The 27,221-nt window shown below is 45.1% G+C and overlaps 1 protein-coding gene across 5 annotated transcripts in view; it reads left to right on the forward strand.

Annotated features, from left to right (window-relative positions):
* The first annotated feature begins 1,663 nt into the window (after positions 1–1,663).
* Positions 1,664–27,221, forward strand: part of ARMH4 (armadillo like helical domain containing 4) — a 197,275-nt gene continuing 171,717 nt past the window's right edge. For 3 of the 5 annotated variants that reach the window (XM_073585750.1, XM_073585737.1, XM_073585759.1), the window contains exons 1-2: positions 1,664–1,891; positions 5,806–5,864. In XM_073585750.1, coding sequence (XP_073441851.1) covers positions 1,839–1,891; positions 5,806–5,864 — 112 coding nt within the window. In that variant the 5' untranslated portion in view covers positions 1,664–1,838. Of the gene's footprint in view, positions 1,892–5,805; positions 5,865–23,961; positions 24,028–27,221 lie in introns of all 5 variants that reach the window. The other 2 variants (XM_073585742.1, XM_073585752.1) reach the window with 2 other exon arrangements.

Genomic DNA, 27,221 nt, shown 5'->3' on the forward strand with positions numbered 1-27,221 from the left:
TTGGAGTGGTGGAGATACATGGACGATGTTTTTCTCCTCTGGACCGGTACAGAGGATGCATTGGATGAGCTTCATCGGTTTTTGAACACAATAGATGAGACAATCAAATTTATTTTGGTTTCCTCAAAAACACAACTACAATTTTTGGATGTCTTAATCAAACAAGTGGGAGGGGAATTGATTACTACATTGTTTATCAAAGAAACAGACAAAAATAATTTATTGGTATATGATAGTCAACACCCACGGAGTATGGTAAGGTCTATACCACTCAGTCAATTATTGAGAGTGAGGAGGATTGTCAAAATGGATAATGAGGTTGATGCAGTTATGGATAATATGATAAAAAGTTTGTGAACAGGGGTTATCCTCAATAGATGTTGGAAAAAGTGAAGAGGAAAACTTTGCAAAAGGATAGGAAAGAGCTAATCAGTGGTAAATCACATATTAATAAGAAAAGAGGTTATTTAAAAAGAATCCCAATTATAACTACATATAATGAGGAAAGTAAAGATATATCCACTATTATAAAAAAACATTGGGGTATGCTGGGTAAGTGTTTACCACACGCTGAGGAACTAACAGTACCACCATTATTTGCATATAAAAGGAATAAGAATATTGGAGATTTTTTAGTTAGATCTGATATTGGATCTTTGAAAAGGAATTTACAAGTTACACTAACGGGTAACAAGAGAACAGGTTGTTATCCATGTTTATCATGTGTGAATTGTTCACTTATGTTAAAGGGTTCAACTTTCCAACACCATGAGACCTCTAAAATATATAAGATAAATTTATTTCTAACATGCAATTCTGATCATGTGATATATCTCTTGGAATGCCCCTATAAGTTGTGGTATGTTGGGGACACCAAGTGGGATTTTAAGACCAGAATAAACCAACATCGGTATACTATTAGAAAGAAGAAACTTGATTTGCCGGTCCCAAGTTACTATGGAGTGCTGCCTTTTTTTTGGAATGAATATCTATCTATCTATCTATCATCTATCTATTATCTCTCTATCCCATATCTATCTATCTATCTATCTATCTATCATCTATCTATCATCTATCTATCTAAAAAATATATAAACAACAGCACAGAAAAAATAGGGTGCAAAGCCTCCCAGGCACGTACCAGTCCTTGTACATAGAAATCAAAAAAGATGGAGGCAGCACACCATATGAAATTTTAGTAAGTATTATTTAATAGCCCATATGGCGACGTTTCGGTCTTGCGTGCAGACCTTTCTTTGGGCTATTAAACAACACTTCTTTCTAAAATTTCATATGGTGTGCTGCCTCCATCTTTTTTGATTTCTATCTATCCCATATCTATCTATCCATCCAGATAGATATCAATATACCTGGACAACAGGATTAATATTGCGTTCATTCTCAAAAATTATATATGTGTTTTTTATTATTCTTTTTATTTCCGGGGTAAAGCTGGAGCAGCCTTGGATGATGTAGTAATAACCCTGCTGTACATGTGCATTATTGTACGTGTAAGTGACAGCACTGCTCCAGAGCGTGCTCCTTGCTGCCCGGCGCCGGCACAGAGTGGGGGTGACGTCCCTGCTCCCCTTCAGCCCATGCTGTGCCCACATCTGCAGACTGGAATGAATGGTGTGAGCAGCGAGGGAGGAGGGCTGCGCATGCGCGTTGCCAGGCTGGGGCTGTAGAGTGCAGCCAGGCTCCCAGATTGATGTGTGTTACCTGCCCCTCTCCGGAGAATAGCACCATCCTGGGCGGGTCCAGCCCCGGAGACCGGAGAAGGAAGATCAGTCCGACTGTGGAAAGGGCAGCACAGGAGAGCATGCTGGTCGCAGGACATGACTGATGCCAATGGCTCCTGGGCAGAGCAGGCTGCACATACTGCTGGCTGGTAAGAGTCCTCCTGTTGCTGCCACCTTTACTATGGCTTGTTTGGATTGCAGATAGCATAATGTCAGATCTGATCATTGCAAAAGACAATGAACAGCAGCAATGCTATTATTAGTGCAGTTTCCCTATGGTGCAGAGTAGAAAGTGATCTTGTACAATGCCAAGGTGGGACATGGCGCAGGAGGGCACACAACTTTTTTTTTTTAATTATTATTTTCTTAGAGGGATTTCCAGGGAATCAGACATTATTTACCTTCCTGACAACCAGTAACCCAAATATATACAAAATATGATACAATGTATGGAAACTGAAGGGTGGAAGAGATGACATCTAAAAAGAGAAGAAAAAACTGCAATTCATGACTTTCCCTCTTATGTCAAGTTGTATTTGCTTCTGGGAAAGTTGGGTGGCATCCTAAATGGCCTCCATAGGGATTGTCACCCAACTTTCCAAGTCTCCTGACTGTCAGATCTGCCTCTGGGTTCCCCATGTGTCACTCCCTGTTCAGTTCTTCCCACTGACAAATATTTCCAAGGTCAATTTAGATTCATTTCTATAGGAAATGTGTGAAAAAGTGACAGTGGGCGAGATCTAGAAAAACTTGTCTGCGGCTTCAATAGCAGAAATACTTGTTATATGACTGTCCAGATAATACTACAGCACATTGTACGGTATGTATTGGCCGGGAAACCCCAGAGAAGTGGGACTTTTCTGGCGCTCCTGGCCCATTCATTATTTATGCGTTTGTCCATTCATTTAAATGACAGGCATATAATACAGCAACTCATTGTCTGGGGTTCCAACCGCAGAATCGGCTAATTGCTTGGTCATCTATTTTTTTTTAAAGAGGGTCTTGTGTTTTTGTTTTGATGACCCTTTACATTTGAGAAGAAGAAAATGTTATTTTATTTTACACAGAAAAAAAAGAATCTCAACTGCGGTTTCTTAGTTTTCTTTATTATTTTTTTTTTTAGAAAGATGGGTGACAGGTGATGAGATCGCTATAAATATACGGATTGTTACTCAACTTTCCTAAATATGATATAACTGTATAATTGCCTACCATGGAAAATACAAGCACGACTAGATTTATTTTCATCCAGATTTCCCATGACCAGATAACAGTTTACATATAACTAAGTGATTACAACTTTTAGCGCTCAGTGTCTTTTTTACATATTTAAAGGGAAGTGATATATGTAAGCCAAAGAGATATTCCAGACCGGAGCATAATTCATTTTTCCACTGGACAGCTAGATTGCTGGGACCCCCATAAGTCACCTAGAATGCCAGACACTGGCCCACCACATCTTGCAATTCTGCCATTGACATATTGTTTGTTGTGCCATTCACGGTACCTTGGTCTTGCAGAAGGGAGGGACATACGACTGTGGGGTCGCAATTGGGGCTCCAGGTAGTCTTTCCCCCACAGATCTAGCATTCATCACCTATCCAGTGTATAAGTAATAAATGCTTTTGGTTAGAATACCCATTTTAATATGTACTAGCTGAAGAGCCCGGCGCTGCCCGGGCATAGTAACTAACTGTGGTTAGTTATAGCAAATTATAATTATCCTCCATCCCATAGTCCCGTGCCCATATACCCATCATACATATCCACCATCCCATAGGCCCGTGCCCATATACCCATCATACATATCCTCCATCCTATAGTCCCATGCCCATATACCCATCACACTTCCTCCATCCCATAGTCCCATGCCTATATACCCATCATACATATCCTCCATCCCATAGTCGAGTGCCCACATACCCATCACACATCCTTCATCTCATAGTCCCATGCCCATATACCCATCATACACATCCTCCATCCCATAGTCCCGTGCCCATATATACCCATCATGCATATCCGCCATTCCATAGTCCCGTGCCCATATACCCGTCATACATATCCTCCATTCCATAGTCCTGTGCCCATATATACCCATCGTACATATCCTCCATCCCATAGTAGAGTGCCCATATACCCATCATACATATCCTCCATCCCATAGTCCAGTGCCCATATACCCATCATACATATCCTCCATCCTATAGTCCCATGCCCATATACCCATCACACATCCTCCATCCCATAGTCTCGTGCCTATATACCCATCATACATATTCGCCATCCCATAGTCGAGTGCCCACATACCCATCACACATCCTCCATCCTATAGTCCCATGCCCATATACCCATCACACTTCCTCCATCCCATAATCCCATGCCCACATACCCATCATACATTCGCCATCCCATAGTCGAGTGCCCACATACCCATCACACATCCTTCATCTCATAGTCCCATGCCCATATACCCATCATACACATCCTCCATCCCATAGTCCTGTGCCCATATATACCCATCATACATATCCTCCATCCCATAGTAGAGTGCCCATATACCCATCATACATATCCTCCATCCCATAGTCCAGTGCCCATATACCCATCACACATCCTCTGTCCCATAGTCAACCATTATGACATCATAATGAGCGGCGGGGCTTGCAATGTCGCCATGGCAACCATTGTGACATCATAATGAGGGACGGGGCTTGATACGCACACACTGTTTCCCCAGTATGTAGATAGAGGCATTATGACATCATAATGAGGGGCGGGGCTTGACGCGCACACACGTTTTCCCCAGTATGTAGATAGGGGCAAAATTGTTTGGTGAATTGGAACGCGCGGGGTTAAAATTTCGCCTCACAACATAGCTTAGGACGCTCTCGGGGTCCAGACGTGTGACTGTGCCAAATTAAGTGGCTGTAGCGGCGACGGTGCGGATGCCTATCCCGGACATACACACACACACACACACACACACACACACAGATATACATACATACACACATACATACACACATATACACTTTGAGCTTTATATATTAGATCACTCATTATAGATGTATCTCCTAATGTCACTCATAAAGAATGGCCAACATGTGGAACATCATAAAGGTGTTGTACTCTATGGAAGTCAGATTACTGGGGGTCTTACACACCCAGTGTAGGTGTCAGCGGATTCACTTCAATAGGAGCTGAGAGCAGCCACTGACAGGTGTACAAAGCAGCGCCATTCCGGCTCCGGACACTATTTATAGCAGATATCAGTGAGGGTGCCGGGTGTTAATGAAAATATAAAAAATTGTATTAAATGTCGTCAATTATAATGTTCCATAAAGACATAGGCGCTGAGTCACCATTGTCTTTGTGCTTTTTTTTTTTTTAAAGTAAAAGTGATTCTAATGGTGACTGTTATGCTTCAGCCTTGTTCGTTATGTCATTTTGAGGCTTTTTTAAATCTATCTATACTACTTCAGTGTTTTTCCTTTTTTTATTTGCATTTTTCATATCCAGATATTTCAGCCTAATTCATCATTTGCAACTTTTCCAAATGTTGCCAGATTTTCGCAGAATTGTACCCTAGTGCCCTAGCGGAGTTCACCATCTGTCTAATTTTATTTATGCATGGCTGAAGACATTTTAAAGGAATATGTGACTTTTTACTCTTCTTACTCTTTTTCAATAAAAAAAAAAAGAGCATCTTTGATTTTGTGCAAAATTATACAACGCGAAGGCGCCATGTTGGAGGATTTGGCACAAAAAAAAAAGTAAATGAAGACCACAAAACAAAAAAAGAAAAGTCTTTAAAAAAATGAAAATGATGAATCGCTATAATGCATGCTATAATGCCAACCACCAAATATCAGGTTCAGAGTCTGGACCTTACCAGCTCACCCCTTTAAGTTTCCATTAAGCTGCGTCCAGCAGACAACTGTCAATGCACTGACCAGTGTAAATCACAGTGCTCGTACACTTCAGCTATTTTCCACACTGACATTAGGTCTGTGTGGAAAATATTGCAGCATATTCTCATCCGTTGAATTAATTTCTGCAGGCCCCCGTGTGCTGAGGAATGGGACATTCATAGAGACTTTTTCGACAAATCTGCTGTTGGTGAGTACATACAGACGAGCCATCATTTTACGCCACTGACAGATATCTTACTTGTGGAATTAGTTTCTTCTTTGCAAAGAAAATATTGTGGAATTCACCCTTTTGCAATACAAAATCCACAGTACATCTGTGAGAAATCTGCATTTAAATCCCCGCGAAAATCAGACGTCAGATTTCTCAGTGGTGTAAAATTACAGCGCATTTTAATATGTTTATTTGGGGTCCGGTTTTCAAGATTGCAGACGGGTTTATGTAAGAACTCCGAATGTAGGTCATTTTTGAGTTCTGACCGGTGTTTGCAAATGCATCAGGTTTGTATTTTTTTGGACAAATTACACTCAGGAGTTTTTATATTTGTTGAGTATTTGTACCCTCAATTCCATGTCCAGTGCAGGGTTCATTTTATAGCTCTGGAACTTTTCTACATTGCCTAATTGCTCATTTAAAGGGGTTGTCCGACGGTAATGGTTTTGTTTTTTTTTTTCTTTTTAAACATGGATTAATTAAAAATAATAAACCAAGGCATACCGCTTTTCTGCTCATCTGACCACTGCAGACAGTTACAGGCTGCAGCGGTGCTGTGACTTCTGGACGTGGCAGACACTGCTCCTGAACCTGATGCCGACATCCAAAATGGGCTAAACTGGATACGTGGGGGGCAGAGGCATAGCTAGGGTTTTGGTTCAGGGGGGTGAAACTTCTGATTGGGCCCCTAACCAGGTAACTTTGATTACAACTCAGTGACGCATCCTAATAGTGGATGTAGGAGATGACTGCGCTGTTACTGAAAATAATCCCTATATAAAGACCAACATGGATATTACCGCCATATGATCAGTGGTAAATACCAGTCCTACAGAACATATGTGATTACTGCACAGGTATAGTTGGTGTCTTACCGCTGACGTTCTTTCTGATGGAATCGTTCACTTTTCACGTCTTTTCCATCTGGCCCAGACCGACAGTGACAATGTCTCCAGCCAGGACTCGGCTACAGAGAATACAACAACGACACATTTCACTTCTCATATTCCAGCCCCATCACCATGTATCCCCAACCTGCACAAACCCCTCATCTTGCTGATACCCCAATGCTGAGCCCCTGCCGTATGTGTCCCTATTACTGCACCTGATACCCCAATGCTGAGCCGCTGCTGCCGTATGTGTCCCTATTACTGCACCTGATACCCCAATGCTGAGCCTCTGCCGTATGTGTCCTTATTACTACACCTGATACCCCAATACTGAGCCACTGCTGCTGTATGTGTCCCTATTACTGCACCTGATACCCCCATGCTGAGCCGCTGCTGCCGTATGTGTCCATATTACTGCACCTGATACCCCAATGCTGAGCCTCTGCTGCCATATGTGTCCCTATTACTACACCTGATACCCCAATACTGAGCCTCTGCTTCCATATGTGTCCCTATTACTGCACCTGACACCCCAATGCTGAGACGCTGCTGCCGTATCGTGTCCTTATTACTGCACCTGATACCCCCATGCTGAGCCGCTGCTGCTGTATGTGTCCCTATTACTGCACTTGATACCCCAATTCTGAGCCACTGCTGCCATATGTGTCCCTATTACTACACCTGATACCCCAGTACTGAGCCTCTGCTGCCATATGTGTCCCTATTACTACACCTGATACCCCAGTACTGAGCCGCTGCTGCCCTATGTGTCCCTATTACTGCACCTGATACCCCAATGCTGAGCCGCTGGTGCCGTATGTGACCCTATTATTTCACCTATTGTGTGGTTCTGTGTGCCCTCTAAAGTCTAAAGCATCCCACTATAATATAGTTATGCCGGGTGCAAGTGCCCTAGAAAACAGTGCCCACATTTTGTCCCCTAGAATGTAATAATGCCCTCTGTGTGCCCCGTTTGACAGTCACAGTAACAATAAGTGCCCACTTTACATTTAATAATGTCCTGAGTCTCACCCCCTGTACAGTTCCCCTATAAACAGTATAATGCCACCTCACTGTATAAAAAATGACCCCTTAGTATCCCCCAATGATGGCTCCAACACTGTATGATGGCCCCCTCACTGTAATGGCCACATTGTATGATGGCCCCCTTCCTGTAATCTCCACACTGTATAATGGCCCCCTAGATAGCCGCCTCCATATAGTATAATACACCAGATAGTCCTCAATATAGTGTAATGCAGCCCCCATAGGCAGTCTCTACAGTATAATGCAGCCCCCCCATAGGCAGACTCAATAGTGTATTGCAGACTGTAATGTAAGGCAGCATCCCCCCCTATAGGCAGACTGTAATATAAGGCAACACTCCCCCCATAGGCAGACTGTAATATAAGGCAACACTCCCCTCAATAGGCAGACTGTAGTATAAGGCAGCCCCCCATCCCCTATAGGCAGACTGTAGTATAAGGCAGCACCCCCCATCCCCTATAGGCAGACTGTAATATAAGGCAGCACCCCCACCCTATAGGCAGACTGTAGTATAAGGCAGCACCCCCACACTATAGGTAGACTGTAGTATAAGGCAGCCCCCCCATCCCCTATAGGCAGACTGTAGTATAAGGCAGCACCCCCACCCTATAGGCAGACTGTAGTATAAGGCAGCACCACCCATCCCCTATAGGCAGACTGTAGTATAAGGTCGCACCCCCACCCTATAGGCAGACAGTAGTATAAGGCAGCACCCCCACCCTATAGGCAGACTGTAGTATAAGGCAGCACCCCCCATCACCTATAGGCAGACTGTAGTATAAGGCAGCCCCTCCATCCCCTATAGGCAGACTGTATTATAAGGTAGCACCCCCCATCCTATAGGCAGAGTGTAGTATAAGGTAGCCCCCCTATAGGCAGACTGTAGTATAATGCACCCCCCATCCCCTATAGGCAGACTGTAGTATAAGGCAGCCCCCCATCCCCTATAGGCAGTCTGTAGTATAAGGCAGCCCCCCATCCCCTATAGGCAGACTGTAGTATAATGCAGCCCCATAAAAAAATGAATCCTATACTCACCTCTCTTGCTCCCAGCTCCTGCGCTGCTCAACTGCTCCCGCTAGCGGGTGTCGGGCAGTGACGTCATCGCGCCCCCTGTCAGTGAGAGGGGGATGATGGGAGAAGGAGCACCCGCTCCTTCTCTCATCACTGCGGTGAGCTGTATCCCGATACAGCTGAACCTGCGATCGATGACAGGCGGGGGGCCCACTGCTGGCACCGGGCCCCCCTGCCTGCTCAGGGCCCATAGCGGCAGAGCAGAGAGATCGATTCTCCCTGCTCTGCCGCAGAATATAACTGTATCGGCACACTGAGCACACCGATGCAGTTACATTAGTGTAGTTCCGGGAGGGCCCCCTCAGAGCGCGGGGCTCGGGGGCCTCCGCCCCCTCTCAGTAGCTACGCTACTGGTGGGGGGCATTGGAAGGTGAGTTTGCATTATCATTTTTAAGGGAACCTGTGATAAGCGCTGGGATTCTTCCACTGCACAGGAAGGATCCCAAGCCTCATCTTCTCCTACGGTCTCCCATTCTGTCTTGACCGCAGTGGATGCTGCTCAGCAGAGACGTTGGGCTCTGCGTCTTGCTTAGACTAGTTGTGCTCTTTGTTACCACTGACTCTACAGGTCCAGCTATGGGAAAACAAAAAGCAAAAAACACAAATATCCTAAAATAAAAAAAATAAAAAATAAACTGCAAATAATGCATAAAGGTAATAATAATAAGGGTATTTAGTAAACATAATTTTGATCAAAATAATGTAGAAGCCATCCCGCCACGTCAAGGCAACCCTTGTGGGACAGTCCTACTCTAGTATTTAAAACCTTTTCACTTGCCAAGTGACGTGAATGTGAACAAGGATCGAGAGGCTGAACCACTAGTAAAAGCATAGGCCAGACAGGATGGCTTTCCCAGCTCAGAAAGAGGGTGGTCACACCCATATATGCACTGAATGCACAATGAAATGAATAAAAAACAAATCTGAACTGAGAAAAGTAAGTTAATGTGTATGCACAATGTAAGTGCATATTAACACATGACCATTAACCAGCTATGGTAACTTGCAATAGACAGCGGCGAGCAGTCGTTCCTGAGGCTAAGTCCAGGATTTGCGCTACTTAGCATGCTCGTGAGGTGGCGACCTCTCTTTGGTGGTCGGCCTTCAGCTGCTCAGGTCCTGTGCCGGCTCCGGATAGGTCCGCTAGCAAGGTCCAGTCTGATTGGCACTGTCTATAAAATGATCTTTGGCGCGCCCGTCGGTGCGCTAAGATCATGCGTATTTGCTATGTGTGTGTGTTGGTGGGTCAGTTACCACCCTGTATGCATGTGTGCTGCTAATAGCACTGCAAGTGCGTTTCTAGACAGGCAGAGTAGGGTCGGAACTGCCACTTGAACTTAGCGCCTGCACAGGGCGTCCTCAGGCGCAGGCTCAAAAGTGTAGCAGAGCAGGTTCAATCACCAGCGTAGTGGTGGGTGAGTTATAGGGACCCCACTGGCGTCATTTCCACTAAGCTCCTGTGATGTCTAACAGGGCATAGGTTAGAGTGCTCTTAATGTTCGTTCAGCTTTGTGGAGTAACAGAGTCAGGCGCTTGGCGCTCTGTTCACACCGAGTGACATTTAACTCGGTGTGTTTACGATGCTTACTCGCGGCTCCGCTCCGCCATTGTTCTCGAGCTGCGGTTTCTCCATTACCGCACGGTGGACCCCAGGTTGCGATTGCACATTCTTATAATTTACATTTGGTGCGATCTGCAAACCCTAACAACCGGTCACCTGGATTCCTTGTTCCCAAACTGCGGGCGGCATGAATCAGGGCCTAGCGGCACAATTGCAGCCAGGCAAATATTTTACTCTGGAACACTTCAGCATTTCAGAGAAACTATACTTTCAAGCTTTGGCCAGGCACCATAGACAGAGATGAGACTAGTCCGGCTCCACCCCTGGCCGTCAGGTGATTGACAGGTCTTCCACTATCTCTTGCAGCAGCGCTGCGAAGAGCCTGTCAGGGGCAGCACCAGACTAGTCTAATCATCCTGCCATGGACTATTGACAGAGACGAGGCTAGTCTGACTCCACCCTGGCCGGCTTCTCCTAGTGCTGCTGTAGGTGATTGATAGATCTCTCACTATCACCTACAGCAGTACTGGGAAGAGCCGGTCAGGGGAAGCACCAGACTAGTCTAATCATGAGGCCATGGACTATTGACAGAGACGAGGCTAGTCTGACTCCACCCTTGGCCGCCTTCTTCTAGTGATGCAGCAGGTGATTGACAGATCTCTCACTATCAACTACAGCAGCGCTTGGAAGTAACGGTCAGAAGCAACACCAGGCTAGTCTAAAGCCCCCGTTACACACTGCGATATCGCTAGCAATATCGCTGTAAAGTCACCGATTTTGTGACGTTGCAGCGATATCGCTGCATGTGATACTTACCTCCGACCGGCTCCCTCGCTGGCTATCGCTGATTGTGCAAGAAGCTCCTGGACCATTCCTCGTTGGCCACTTCCTGCTGAGCTTCCTGTGGCGCCGACGAGCGACGCGTGGAGCCGGGCGGGAGGACGCAGGATCGCCGCGTCTGACAGGTAAGTAGCGATCCCCGTCCTCTGCGATGTCGCTGGTGAGATCTGCCTGTGTGGCAGCTCACTAGCGACCACCTAGCGATGCACCAGCGATCCTGACCGCGTCATATCGCTAGTCGGGATCGCTGGTGCATCGCTAGGTGTAACGGTACCCTAAAGGTCTCTTTAAGGACCATAGACAAAGACTAGATTAGTCTGGCCCCACCCCTGGCCAGCTTTTCCCAGTACTGTTGCAGGTGGTTGAGAGGTCTCTCGCTATCAACTACAGCAGTGCTGGGAAGAATCAGTCAGGCGCAGCACCAGACTAGTCTAAAGATCTGGCCCGGGACAATATCTTGAGAAAAAACTAGTTTGGCCTCAGCAGGTGATCTTTCCTTATATACACAGAAGGGAGATACCTGTCAATCACCTAATAGCCGAGCCAGGGCGGCACTGGACTAGTCTAGTCAATGGCTATGCTCCCCGGTCAGATCTTTTAAAGCACATTCTGTTTGAAATACTGGAGCATTTCAGAGAAAAACATACTGTACCTGGCTGCAATCAGGCACCCAGGACCTAATGTATGCTGCCTGCAGTTTGGGCACCATGAAACAGATGACAGTTTCTCTAAGCAATTCATGCCTATAAACATTTTTTGGTATACTGTCAGCCACCCCCTTTAAGAGCCTTTGATGAAATCACTCCGAATTTCGAACATCTTATGCCCCTCACATTATGCGGTGCCAGGTTTCCATATTAACTTTCATTGCAGTGCATAAAACACAAAATATAATATACTTGTATGAAAAATGGGCAGAATTTAAACTTTGTGACTAGCCCCCTGCTGACTACAGATAGAAATTGGGATGACCCTCAGCGATGACATCACAACATGACATCACGTGTCAGGTCAGAAGAATGCTGCAATCTACTGCTGCGATGCATAAAGATGTCACTTTCTAATTGATGGGCCGGCTGCCGCCAGTACAGTCAGATATTATAATGAATGCCATCATATAATTAATCTCCTTGTCCTTGTGGATAATGCTTTACAAAGTGACATATTATCTGGAGCAACTGGGAAATGGCTGAATGGAGCAGCCACTCCACTCTGATACAATTTACTGCCTTTGGCTGATCTAATCCTGGGGACAGGAATTGTCTCTTCAGAATTAACCTCTTCCAAACCAAACTATTAAATGCCTTTCACCTAAATTAACTATTCACTTATTCCATGCAATGTTTTGTTCCCTGGTGTCAGGCATTTCAGGCTGGGGAGACGGAAACTGTAGTTTTCATAAATGGGGGTTCCTGAGAAGTAAAATATATGGCTGATGATCACTATTGTATTTCCTATATTTTGTGTTTCTGAGAACCTCTGGAAATAATTACATGTAGGTGTCAGTGATATCCAGAGCTCCTTTATAGGCCATAAACACATTTCCTAGATTTTTGCATAAGTTACAAATTGTGCTAAATCTTACAAAAAGTTACAGCCAAATTGCACAATATTTTCAGTGTTTGCCAAAAGTTGAAAACGTGGTCATGGAGTACAAGGAGGGGTACATGGGGTACAGTGAGGGGTATGTGGAGTACAGTTAGGGGTACATGGAGTACAGGGAGGGGTACATGGGCTACAGCGAGGGGTACATGGGGTAGAGTGAGGGGTATAAGGAGTACAGCGAGGGGTACATGGGGTAGAGTGGGGGTATAAGGAGTACAGGGAGGGGTACATGGAGTACAGGGAGGGGTACATGGGGTAGAGTGGGGGTATAAGGAGTACAGGGAGGGGTACATGGAGTATTGGTAGGGGTACATTTGGTGCAGGTAGGGGTACAGGGAGGAGGGGTACATGTGGTGTAATGAGGGGTACATGGAGTATAGTGAGGGGTACATGTGGTACAATGAGTGGTACATGACGTGTAGGTAGGGGTACATGGAGAACAGGGAGGGGTATGTGGAGTACAGGTAGGGGTACATGGTGTACAGTGAGGGGTACAGTGAGGGGTGCATGGAGTATAGGTAGTGGTACATGGAGTACAAGGAGGGGTACATGGGGTACAGGGAGGAGTACATGGAGCATAGGGATGGGTACATGGAGTACAGGGAGGGGTTCAGAGATGGGTACATGGGGTACAGGGATGGGTTCATGGGGGACAGGGAGGGGTACATGGAGTACTAGTAGGGGTACTTGAGGTACAGGAAGGGGTACATGGCGTACAGTGAGGGGCACATGTGGTACAGGGAGGGTACGTGTGGTACAGGGAGGGGTACTTGGAGTACAGGAAGGGGTACATGGAGGGGTACATGGGGTGCAGGGTGGGGTACATGGGGTACAGGGAGGGGTACGTTTGGTACAGGGAGGGGTACATGGAGTACAGGGATGGGTACATGGGGTACAGGGATGGGTAAATATGGTACAGGAAGGGGTACATGGGGTACAGGAAGGGTACATGGGGTACAGAGAGGGGTACACGGAGTACATAGAGGGGTACATGGGGGTACAGGGTGGGGTACATGGGGTACAGGGATGGGTACATGGAGTACAGGGATGGGTACATGGGGTACAGGGATGGGTACATATGTTACAGGGAGGGGTACATGGGGTACAGAGAGGGGTACATGGAGTATAGGAAGGGGTACATGGGGTAAAGGGAGGGGTACATGGAGTACAGGGAGTGGTACATTTGGTACAGGGAGGGGTACATATGGGGTACAGGGAGTACAGGGAAAGGTCGTGCATACTGTCGAAATCACCAAAACTGTATTCCAACAGGAACCCTGGCGGAGGCACCAGAGTCGCTGTGGACACTGTCTGCATTATCTCCTATTGGCAGGGGCGGACATATCATTGGTGCAATCTGTGCGACCGCACAGGGGTCCTAGAGGTAAGGGGGCCACTACCACCTCCAAAGCAGGTCGAATTGTGTATTATGATGAACTACTGGATTGCAAAGGGCCCATATACTGTTCTCGCACAGGGGCCTCCTCCTGTCTGTGTCCTCTGGCAGTATTCATCTTTTTCAGACATGCAAAAAAAACGTGGCTTGTGCAGCCATCATATAAAACCTGTTTAAAGGACTGCTCTAATTAAAAGTAGAAGCGATAGAGCCTAATACAGGGACGATGTCTTACAAGTGACTGTCGCTTTGGTGTTCATTGATCTCTGTATCATAAAAAAAACCTTGGGCCCAGTACTGTGCTACAAATAGCACATTATATTATTTTTTATGGAGTGCTCCTTTACTATTCGAGGTCATTGTGTAGTCTATATTAAAACTTTTATACATACGGTGGCAGACTTATTGGTGATGAGCTTTTGGACTGCTGAGGACCCATATATTGTTTTTGCATAGGGGTCTCTTCTGTGTTCAACAATGCACATGCTCCAAAATGCCTCACTCACAATGCTTCAGTATAAGGGCTCATTCACACATCAGTTTTTCTCTGTTTTTCACAGATAACACTCGTACATATAGAATCCTAGAATGTTAGAGTTGGAAGGGACCTCCATGGTCATCGTGTCCGACCCCCTTGCTCAATGCAGTAGTTGCTAAACGATATCAGACAGATGTTCCTCATTGGACATACTTTGCAGTCCGCTCACCATCCTGGTAGCTCTTCTCTGAAGTTGCTCCATTTTTTTTAATGTCTTTTTTAAAATGTGGTGTCCAGAACTGGACACAGTATTCCAGATGAGGCTTGACCAAGGAGAAGTAGAGAGGGATAATTACTTCACGTGATCCAGACTCTGTGCTTCTCTCATTACATCCTAGAACTGTGTTTGCCTTTTTTTGTTGCTGCATCACACTGTTGACTCATGTGCAACCTGTGATCTATTAGTAGACCCAAGTCTTTTTCACACATGCTGTTGCTTAGTTCTCTTCCTCCCATTCTGGCGATGTCATTTTTGTTTTTCATGCCCAGATGTAGAGTCTTGCATTTCTCCCTGTTAAATACCATTCTATTTGTCACTGTCCATTGTTCAAGCTTATTTAGATCCTTCTGAACCCTTTCTCTGTCTTCTCTGGTGTTAGCTATCCCTCCTAGCTTTGGGTTGGCTGCAGATTTGATTAGTTTACCTTCAGTTCCCTTATCTAGATCATTTATAAAATTGTTGAACAACATCGGGGCCAGGACAGAGCCCTGTGGTACCCCACTTGAAACACTCTTCCAATTGGATGTGCAACCATTTATTGCCACTCTTTGAGTACAATCACTGAGCCAGTTATAAATCCACCTAACCTTATGATTGTTTATGGAGTAGTTCACATGTTTCATTTTCGTCCTCAGTCCAAGCTGTCCGAACCAAACCAAAGAAACTTGTCAAAAATTGATCCAAGTACTGGATCAAGTTCGCGAATTCAAGTCTTTGAAAAAAATCTGGCAGCACGTGACTGTCAGTTTTTCACAGTCTGTGGAGAAGCTTGAGAAACCGCCATTATTTTTTTTTTTTCATCCAAGAAAATCTAATGAAACGCTGACCAAAATCAAATGGCAAAAACTGACACTCACCAAATTCTGATGACACTGCTAAAAACTCACTGACGTGACTAATATTAGAATATTCAGGCCCAGCGTCGAGTCTCCGCCACCGCTCTATTATTCTCTACTGCGCGGACGTCATGTCGACAGTAGATGGGACAATCCGCTCAGAGCCCCTGAGCTCACTGATTGGCTGCAGTGTGGTTGACATAACGTCAGCGCTGCAGACAGTAACAGACACCGGGAGCAACGGTAGAGACTCAGCACTGGACCCAGGGAGGTTAATTAAAGAACAGTTTGCTTTTTACTTTTACAACAAACTGGATATATCAGGAAAAGTTTTCTGAACCCTTTTAAATTCAGAGCATGTCGTTTTTTTTGCTGACGAGATTCGGACATTTAATATATAAGACATGGTCAAAACTAGATGGTACATAAAAGTCATCTGTTTTTAATTGGTCAGTTTTTTTGTGATCTGCCTAATTGTCAAGTGACAGTTCTAATAAGTCTGGGTTGTTCAAAGCCGAGAATTCCTGTAATTAAAAGTGGCGCTCCTCCTCTGAGTAACATTTCCTATGAAGCCAGTAAGTATAAGACTTAGGCTACTTTCACACATCAGGTTTTCGGCGTCAGGCGCGATCCGGCGTCGTGCCGGAATGCCGGATCCGGCAAATGTTTTGTAAAACCTGATGTGCCGGATCCGGTTTTCTGCCGGATCCGTCTTGTTCTTGACAGACAAAACCGGATCCGTCTCATCCGGTTCATCCGTTTTTCTATCCGTTTTTCGACGGATTACGCCGGATCCGGTTTTTAAAATTGACCCTTGTGGCCCCTCAAGGCAGAGTACACTGGCAGGATGACAGAGTGTGAAAGATTTGTGCCCTAACCAAACTTGTGTACCTTCTGGACCAACAGTATATACCTTTGCCAACCAAAGTTGGCTATCTTGTCATGGTCTACTATTTTTAGCTTTAGGCCACAGGTGTGTACCTGGTTGTGTTTTATGCAAAGTATTTCACCTTTTAACAAAAGTTGTGTACATTGTTAGGAAATCACCAATAATAAACACAACTTTTTAGGTGAAATACTTTGCTTCAAACACAACCAGGAACACAACTGTGGCAAAAAGCTAAAATTTACCCACAGTTATATACCTGGTTTTGAATACCTTTTTACCTTTGAAATACCCTGTATTTAACCTTTTTTTTAAACATAGTTCGTCGCAGAAAGAAAAGACAGACAACCATTGTGAAACGATAATTTAACTTTTATTTAAATTTTTTTTTTTTTTTGTAAAATGTTTTTAAAGTGCAAAAAACTTTTTTAATAAAGGTTTTAAACCCAATGGGCATTTTTATTAAAAAACACACATTACAAATCTGTGTAGTGTGGGGTGGAAATACTGCTGGAGGGGCTGCGGGACACTTCGACACTGGGTGTGTGGAGAGAGGACTGGGATCGTGGTGGGGAAGGAACAGTTAGAGGTGAAGGTGTGGAAAAAGCTACAGAATGGGTGGACATGTTGGAGGCAGAAGAGGTGGTGGGCGGTGGAGTGGAGGGTTGGGCAGGGACTGTAGGAGCAGATGATGTTGATGGAAAGTTGTATGGGGAAGGAGTTTGGTACGGGGAAGGAGTTTGGTACGGGGAAGGAGTTTGGTACGGGGCAGGTTGCTGGAAGTGGGGAGATGTCTGGTACTGGGGAGGTTGCTGGTACTGGTGAGGTTGCTGGTATGTAATAGGAGGGGGAGGATGGAAAGTGGCTGGAGGGGGTGCAGATGTAATAGGAGGGGGAGGATGGAAAGTGGCTGGAGGGGGTGCAGATGTAATAGGAGGGGGAGGATGGAAAGTGGCTGGAGGGGGTGCAGATGTAATAGGAGGGGGAGGATGGAAAGTGGCTGGAGGGGGTGCAGGTGGAGGAACTACAGTGGTGGGAGGTGGAGGTTGGGAGGTAACCTGCTGTAGAGCACCGTGGCACGAATGCATTACATGCATCTGCTGGGTAGGAGATAGTGTTGCCATGCGCTCCACAACAGACCTGAAAAAGGTGTGGTTTGGCGAAGATCTTGCTTCTGAATGCATGGTTTGCAGAAGTGTCTTCACCTCCAGAATGCTGGAGTTGATCTGCTGAAAGCCTGCGGAGATTTGCTCTGACAAGATTTTTAGACAGTTCTGGAAAGATGCATTCAGATGCAAGAACTCTTGCGCATAACTCTTTTCCTGACCCCTCTGCCGCTGCCGCCCAGTACCCACAGGTGTACTAGAGGTGGCAGGGGCAGAAGGGTGGGGTAAAGGGAAAGCGATCTCCTCACCAGCAGCTTCATGTAATGTAGGCGGCCACGATGCTCCTGTGCTGGTGGATGGGACAGATGGGTCGAATGTGTGGGAAGGTGCAGATGTACCGGGGCGGTCGAAGTGTCCCTCGGTGCCGGTCTCCTCAGGTATCGCCTCAGAAGGGTCCAATCGTGCAGGCTCCCGAGTGCTGCTCACCGTGCTGTGGAATAAAGAGAAAAAAAAACAATTAAAATACTGACATGGTATGGCCCTGGCTGAAAAAAAAAAGTTACATCTAACATTTTTTTTCACATGTGGTGTGTAATATTTACCTTCTGGTGAGCATTGTTTCCCGGAGGAACGACAGGGCTTGTGCGTACTTGTACTTGCTCCTGCGTCCTCCAGATCCACTCGGGGCCCGCATCTCTTTATTGAACTCCTTCTTGAAACGATCCCTCACAGACCGCCACCGATTCACAATTCTGTTCCCTGAAACGAGAAAGGAGTGGTTAGTATACAACATCAGTGTTTCACAAACTCCAGTCCTCATGGTCCCCAGGGGTCATGTTTTCAGGATTTCCATAGTAAATAGAAATCCTGAACACATGATCCGTGGGGACCACGAGGACTGGAGTTCGGGAAACACTGGTTTACATCAAGCAACCGGTACTGTATATACTTACGCTCTTTAATCTGGGCCCGAACATCGAGGTCCTCCCAGCGGCCCACAAGGAGCGAACAGATTTCCTCCCAGAGTCGTCGGGTAACGATAAGGTCAGCGTGGCGGCGGTCAGCCATATTCCAGAGCGGCTCCCTTTGTCTGACGAGATCGATGAGGTGGTCCACATCGAGTCCTCCATCCTCACCGTCAGAGTCGGGAGCACGCTGTGAAGGCTGTTAAAGAAAAAGACAAAAATAACATTAGCCTCCAAAAAAGAAATGAAATAAAAAGTGCAAAAAAACAAAGCAAAAATATTTATACTTACACGCTGGTGACCGCCGCGTTGCTGTCGCCGACGACCCTGGGAGGCACTGCGAGGACCTCTTGGCCGAGCACCAGATTGGGAAGACTAGAGAAGAAAACAAAAAATGTTATGTCTTTGGATGTAGGCATTTGCTGTGTGTGGTCTGCAGAACATTGTTTTCTATGTGTTGTGTGTAGTGTGATGTTGTGTTTCTGCGTTTGATGCAAAAAACTTACCAATTGTGAGCCCACTCCAGGTGTCTGTCCACCCCTTCCTTCTTCTTCTGGGAGCTCCTCTTCATCTTGTGATTCCTGTTTTGAAATAAAAGGCAATGAATAGACATATATTACAGAGATGATGGATTTTGGAAATAAAAACTTACCGTCAAACGCTGACGATGCGAGGGAGGGCTCCCAGAAGAAGATGTGCTGTTCTGTTGATGGCCAGACTCCATGGCTGTGGGTATTGCTGCTGCTGTTGCTGCTGCCAGTGATGCCATTTCTGCTGCTGCTGCTGCTGCTGCATCTCTTTGGCGGCTGTTGAATAAAGAGAAACAAAGGGCCAATGAATATCTTGATATTCCATGGCCCTAGTTTGGAGGAATGGGGGATTTGATAATTACCGTCTCTCATCTGCTGCTGGACTCCCCTCCTCAGCATGTTCCATTTGCTGCTCCATTTGGGGTGGTGCTGATGGTGCTGCTGCTGCAGATGTCTGCTGCCTTCTCCTGCTCCTGGTTCTTGGCTTGGGTGGCATGTTGGGTGTGGCTGAGGGTCCCATTGTCTTGCTTTTATATATCTCCTGTGGGCAGAGCTACTGAGCATGCTCAGACCAAAAAACCGGATCCGGCGCATTGCGGCGCTCATAGGCTTTCATTGTGTGAAAAAGCCGGACGCGCCGGATCCGGTGGGTCCGGCTTTTTCGCCAGAGACAAAAAACGTTACAGTAGCCGTTTTTTCCAGACGCCGGATCGCGACACATTGCCGGATCCGGCGAAAACCGGATGAAACGCATGGCCATCCGGCGCGATCCGGCGCAAATGCAAGTCAATGGGGGGGAAACCGGATCCGGCATTGCATTTCGCCGGATCCGGTTTCTGTCAAAAGCGCCGGATCGCGCCTGACGGCGAAAACCTGATGTGTGAAAGAGGCCTAAGTGACTTTGTGATATTTGCATCGCCCCTAGACTCGCCACATCTACTTCTTTGTTCTCCAGGTTGGATGCTAGTTTCGGCCATGCTGAGAACTTATTTTTTTTTACAAAAATAAATAGAATAAAATCTCTTGTCTGAGATTTATATCAGATCTCCATGTTGACTACTTTAAAGTGTTATTCCCACCTTCATAAAGGGTGTTTCCATTTCTGAAAACCCCTTTCAACTGGCTGCAGTTTTATATATATATATAAAAAAAAACCAAGATGGTCTCTACCCACTCTCCCCAGGTCCAGCCCCGAGTTTCTGTCGCTTCTCCTGATGTCTGTTATTTTGGCAGCGGCTTTGTCTGAGTTGATGACATGAGCCTCTCAGAATCGTTGAGTTCACTAATTGGCTGCAGCACTGTCAAAGTGATGTCAGCACTGCAGACAATAACAGACACCAGAAGCAGTGATGGAGACTCAACACCGGACCTGGGGAGGGAGAGTAAAGGCTGTTTGTTTTAAGAAAACAAACTGCATCCTGGGTACAAGGGTTTTCTAAAACCAGAAAACCCCTTTCATTTCTCTTTGAGTGTTACAGTGTCTGTCCAGGATGGCTGTAGGTCACTCTCACATGTATACGCTGTCGCTCTTGCCCTCCGCCAGCTCTCTTCTTCTCCGTTCAGGTTAGCGGATGGGTTAATGGCATGTGTAATAGCCCTAAACCCATTCTCTAGACCTGCTGTCAGCCCATAGAGACCAGTGGCGTGATGATTTTAGCAAAGCACTGCTGGATGGAACTGTCAGTCCAGCAAGAGCGATTGCCCACACAGACCAGTAAATCAGCAGTCAAAACAGCGGGACATTTGTAACGTGGTGCGGGGTGGGTGAGACACTAGTCTTCGGCACCCGAGCACTTTACATGAAAGTGGAGGTCATGGCTGGGTGTGTGGACTTGTGCTTCGAGGGTTCTACACCCGTGCAGGCCGCATGTGCCATTGTTGTGGGTTTGCCAGGACCAGATGTTACACTGTTCAATGAGGGAGGTCACCATTCAAAATTAAACTCTTTACTGAAAGTTTACTTGGTAGGGAACATACACAAGGGTTAGTGAGGACACAGTCTTATGGTTTTGATGGTTTCCATTGCAGCTACATTTTGCACACAGTATCCTTCCTCAGTAGTTTACTCCAGGGCTGTCTATGTCTACTGTTTCTTCCTACTTGACCCCAATCCAGCTTTAATGCCACAGTCCTGATTAACAAGTGTCCTTTTCTTGCTTAGCGGTTCCACATCTTATTTCCCCTACTGGCGCCCTAGATCTCTGGCTTGGAACCTGTCACTCAGTCCTGTATAGGCCTGTTACCTTCCAGCGTTACAAGCTCGGGGTCTCATGGATAAGTGTCCTCTCCTAGGACCTGTCTCCGGAAGGTCACTCTTTCTGTCACTTATGCTCAGGATCTCGCTATCCCTTCTCTTGGGTCTGCTCTCATTTAGGGTCACGCTCAAATGCGGCACTGTTCACCTTGGACCTTTTCGTCCGCTCACAATGCACTCCAGGCCCTATTTGCCTTTCTAGCAGGAAACAGTCACTTTCCCTTACACTAGCCCCTCCAACTGCGGCCTGGTCCCAACTTTTAACTCTAACTGTTCCTATAGTCAAATTACACATGTTATTAACGCACTACAGTATTTACATTGCATATCATTAACCCTTATTACATTTCACATTACACCAAAGAACACATTTCACACCATAGAAACTTGTCTCTTCAAGGGGGAAACATGGGCAGCATGTCCATACCCTTACACGATGGAAAATAGGAAGATGGGAATAGTCCTGTAATGCCATAAACACAGCTTTGGAGAAGACTAGGGCTCTTGCACATAGCAATAATTAGGTTAGTAAAACATATACTAATATATACTAGGACACAATAATTTCTATGGACGTTTGGTCAGCATGAAAACAATAGAATATTTTACAGAAATTTTCTTATGTCTTTTTTGCCAGTCCCCTAAATAGGAATTGGATCCATCATGATTAGTTTGAGGGTTTGGTAGTTTTTGTTGGTTTCCTTTTTGTCTTCACATTGTCTCCAACTTTTGCCCCTTTGTGTTTGTCCCTTTTTGTGACTTTTGCCGGGGCAGCAGGATGCTGACGCTGTGGCAAGAGCTGGGAGCTCAGGAAAGTGACCGTGGGGCATTGCATATACCTGACCAAAATTGAAATGAGCACTTGGGTGTCCTAAAACCTAGTAGTAGACCTATCATACCAACTTAGGAAAGTAAACATAAAGTTAGAAAAGTCAACAAAGTTTTTTATCTGTAGCAAGAAAATTGTTACATTATTTCTGTATTGTTTCCTTCATTCATTGGCATAAACAATTAGTATATTACAGTCCTATCAAGGGCGGACATACCATAGGTGCAACCAGTGAGCCACACGGTGCACAAGAGGTAAGGGGGCCACTACCTCCTCCAAAGCAGGTGGAAATATGCATTATAATGAACTTTTGGACTGCAAAAGGCCCATAACTTGTTCTAGTATAGGGCCCCTTTTCTGTCTGAGTCCCACATCTTACAACTTCTGAGTTTAGCAGAGCTTCGGCATATACAAGTATATAGATAAACATATCAGACAAGTCACATTTTGGAGGATTTTATACTGTACTTGTGTTTATCTAGAATTTTTTTTTTATTATTATTACTTTTTTTTGCTACTTTATTCAGTTGGTCTTTTTTTTTAATCTAAATGCGATTAGATATCTTCCTGTCTGTTCTTATATACTATACTTTCCTTTTGTGTTTTTTTTTTCTTTCCTTTTGTAAGTTTTTAGTACGAACGAGGCTTTTAAGATCATTTCCCACCTTATCCATGAGTGTATTTGCAGGGGCATCTGGCATGAAACAGGTTAATAGACTCCATTGTCAGCATTTACTGCATTGCAGTCCTGTTTGCAAGACGGAGCGGAGTCCTTCCCGACTGCAGTGCCAATGTATGCCAGTCACAGGGGGTGTTTTGAAACATTGCATTGTGGGTCATCGTTCATCGGTAGGATGATAGCGTCTCCATGGTAACCCGCAGACGGTAGCGCATCACGTTCACGCTTCCCTCCATGCTCGATGGAGTGCGGCTTGTTTACAACATGTAGGGACATTTCTGTTTTTGGAAGGTGACATTTCTGATTCCCAATGTAGAAAAAAATAAAGAACAGAAAATGGGAGTTGTAGTATGTGTCTACGCTAGAATGCAACGGGCAGGGATCTTTCATTTTCCTTGTGTTTTGCCTGGAGAAATCCTTTATGACTTGCGCTGCTTTAGACTTGAGGAGTCCCCCGAGACGACTTCTGTCTTCAGCGATCTCATGTGGGAGTTGGTTCATTACTCAGAGACAATACACCGGTCACAGGGGGACGCTCCCCACCATTTGTGCTTCTGTTTTCCAGAGATTTACTCCCAATCGCACTATGGTATCATTTGTCTTAAGATAAAATACATAGAAAAAAAAAATCATTGCAATATAATCGTTTCAATGCCCTTAATGAGAATTCTTGCCTGAATGCAGGTAAAGGTTATTCCTATCCTTCATAGATGGATATTGTTGAATAGGCCTTGTAATTACTAGCAATTTTGCAATTTATTGTTTGCTATAATGTGAAGCTGTTCTTAAGTTATTAATATTTTTGTTTTGTTTACAGCTTGTTGCCTTGGAGACCGACCACCGATATTTGATGGTAGAACATATGCAGGGTTTGCCAGGGAGGGTGAGTAAGGGCTGTTTGTTTTAGGAAAACAAACTGCATCCTGGGGATAAGGGTTTTCTGAAACTAGAAAACCCCTTTAATTTCTCTTTGCGTGTTATAGTGTCTGTCCAGGATGGCTGTAGGTCACTCTCACATGTATCCGCTGTCACTCTTGCCTTCCGCCAGCTCTCTTCTTCTCCATTCAGGTTAGCGGATGGATTGATGGCATGTGTAGTAACCCGTTCTCTAGACCTGCTGTCAGCCCATAAAGACCAGTGGCGTGATGATTTTAGTAAATCGCTGCTGACCTGAACTGTTATGATTGCATCAAAAATTTATTGAAATGTCATTGAATCCATTCTTCCCTCTACCCGTGAAATGTTCCCCGTGCCATTGGCTGCAACACAACCCCAAAGCATGATTGATTCACCTTTTTAATTCCTAATGGTTTTCCTGAAGTTCTGTGCCCTTTTTTCTCTACACATACCTTTGATCATTGTGGCCAAAGAGTTCTATTATAACCTCATCGGTCCACAGGACTTGTTTCCAAAATGCATCAGGTTTGTATAGATGTTCTTTTGCATACTTCTGATGCCGAATGTTATGGTGAAGATGCAGGAGAGGTTTTCTTCTGATGATTCTTCCATGAAGGCCATATTTGTGCAGGTGTCTCTGAAACAGTTGAACAATGTATCACAACTCCAGAGTCTTTTAATTCTTTCTGAAGGTCTTTTTCAGTCAAGTGAGATTCTGATTTGCCTCTAGCAATATAAAGAGCAGCTGTCACTGAAATTTTGTTTGGTCTTCCAGACCTTATCTTGACCTCAACTGTTCCTGTTAACTGTCATTTCTTAATTACATTTCAAACTGAGTAAAGGACTACTTAAAAACGCTTTGCTATCTTCTTATAGCCTTCTCCTGCTTTGTGGTCCTCCACCATTTTCATTTTCAGAGAGTGCTAGGCAGCTGCCTAGAAGAACCCATGGCTGCTGTTTATTGGCACAAGGTTACAGGAGGCTGGGTTTGCATCACCTGGCCTTTCCTAATGATGACAACAATCAATTATTTTACAGAAAATCAATAACCCAGCTCAATGGTCTAACTGAGCCATCACGATAGACAGACTGTAATTAAAAGGGGTTTTCCAGTGAAAACAGGTTATCAACTAACCACTTGATTGATGATAACTCGCTAATCAGTAGGGGTTCAACCCTTGGGATTTGCATCAATCGTCAGAATGGGAATCGATTATTCTCAATCGAGCACCTTTATCCCCTTTTTGCAAAATGAAGTAGCAGGTTAGACACCCGACCTTCGCCATTCTTTCTCAGAGTGCAGCATTCAGCAGCCCCATCGGGAATGCAGCACCATTCGGGCATGTGTAGTATGGTTCGGAGCGGTATCCATGAGGGAGGTACTCGTCTCTAACTCCCCAGTACGTTACATGAAGGTGGGGGTCCTGGCCGGGTGTGTGGACTTTGTCTATTGGGGCGTTACACCCTTGCAGGCTGCATGTTACTAATGACATTGGTTGGCGAAGACCAGATGTTAAACTGCTCAATGAGGTAGACCACAAGTATAAAGTAAACTTTTTACTGAACATTAACTTGGTGGAGATTATGTACAGTAGGTGGTGGGTAAACGGCTTGATGAACGTTTCCGTCACAATACGGAACATATTCACACACAGTCTCAGTTCCTTTCTCTTAACTCACTTGTTCTCTGTCTTCACTCTTTCACCTTCCTTCACCACAGCCCAGCTCAGTACTACAGTCCAGTTAATGAAAGTCCTATTCTCAACCCGCTGTTCCGTGTCACCATTCCCCTCAAGGCAACTTGTTTGCTGATATGGCATCTACTTAGTTTTTCTGCTTCTGACGCTTTGGAACTCTCTTCATCTCATGTCCTCTTTCCTGACCTGGCCCATTTTCTTTTTGAGCTATAAACTTGGAGCTGTAATGCTGAGCGCCCTCTTCCAGGACCCGTCTCCAGTTGACCACTGTGATCTTCTGTCAGTTTACCTTCCTCATTACTCTGGATCACGCTAACCACTGTCTTGGTCTCCCTTCACTTCAGGACACTCACGTCATGCGGCACTGCTTACTGTCTAGACTTTAGGTCTGCATCTGATACACTCTGGGCTCTATCTGTTGTCCTGACAGGAAACGGTCTCTGTCCCTTCACTCCATCACCTCCCACTCTGGGCTAGTCTCAATCATTAACTCTAACTCTCTCTACTCTCGGCAGAACACAACACCATCACCAATAACGCATATTTTAATTCACATTATACACCATAACAATAGTAACATAGTAACATAGTTTTGACATAGTTTTGAAAGCTGAAGGAAGACCTTATGTCCATCTAGTTCAATATTTATGTCTTCAAGGGGGAACTTGGGCAGTATGTCCAACTCCTTACACATGTGCACTGCAGCTCCATTGAAACTGGGATAAAAGTTCCCCATTCTGTTGTATGGCTATATTGTGGAAGGGTGCTAACTTATTTTAACCCCTTTAAAAATCCAGTTTGACTGACAACTATCTCTCCCTACTTCCCCATGCACGAGTGGCTGGTCCGGCAGAACATTCATATGTTTTTAAAGGGCGAAGAGGAGAAAGCCGCTGCCAAAAGGTTCTGGCAGAGGTTTGCCTCATGAATAACAAAAAATTCAAATTGCCTGACCCCTATCTTTTCTGACAGAATCGGTCAGGAGAGACTCAGGGGCCCCCCATACACATTGGACTGTCGGCCAAATCCTGCAAAAATATTGTTGGTTTTGCTGACTTTTTGTGTAATATAGCTTTTTTTTTTAGTAAGCCTTGTGAGTACAGTATGTTCCTTTAGGGGTGCTGCAAAGCTGGAACATATTTTAGGTGAAAATTACAGAGAAGAGACTGCAAATGTTCTTGTAAAAACTTCATGTGCACGTATTACTCAACGTAATAGCGAGCTAAAACAACAAAACGTAATAGTAGACATATGGGGTGTGGAGGAAGCAGGCACACTCGGCCGCTGCTACCTTAGGGAGTCCATGTAATCAATGGTACATGGTAGGGGAGGATTCTGTTGATGATTTTGCATTGAAAGCCTTTTTTTGTTATTACAAGCTTTGGTGCAATATATTTTTAACATATTGACCCACGTACTGTGAATATTATACTCATGGCACACATTTCTTATAAAAACCTTCTCCTTTGATGTTTATCAGGGC

The sequence above is a fragment of the Dendrobates tinctorius genome, unplaced genomic scaffold, assembly GCF_039654945.1.
Source record: "Dendrobates tinctorius isolate UK_male_01 unplaced genomic scaffold, ASM3965494v1 ptg000010l, whole genome shotgun sequence".
Taxonomy (NCBI): Eukaryota; Metazoa; Chordata; class Amphibia; order Anura; family Dendrobatidae; genus Dendrobates; species Dendrobates tinctorius.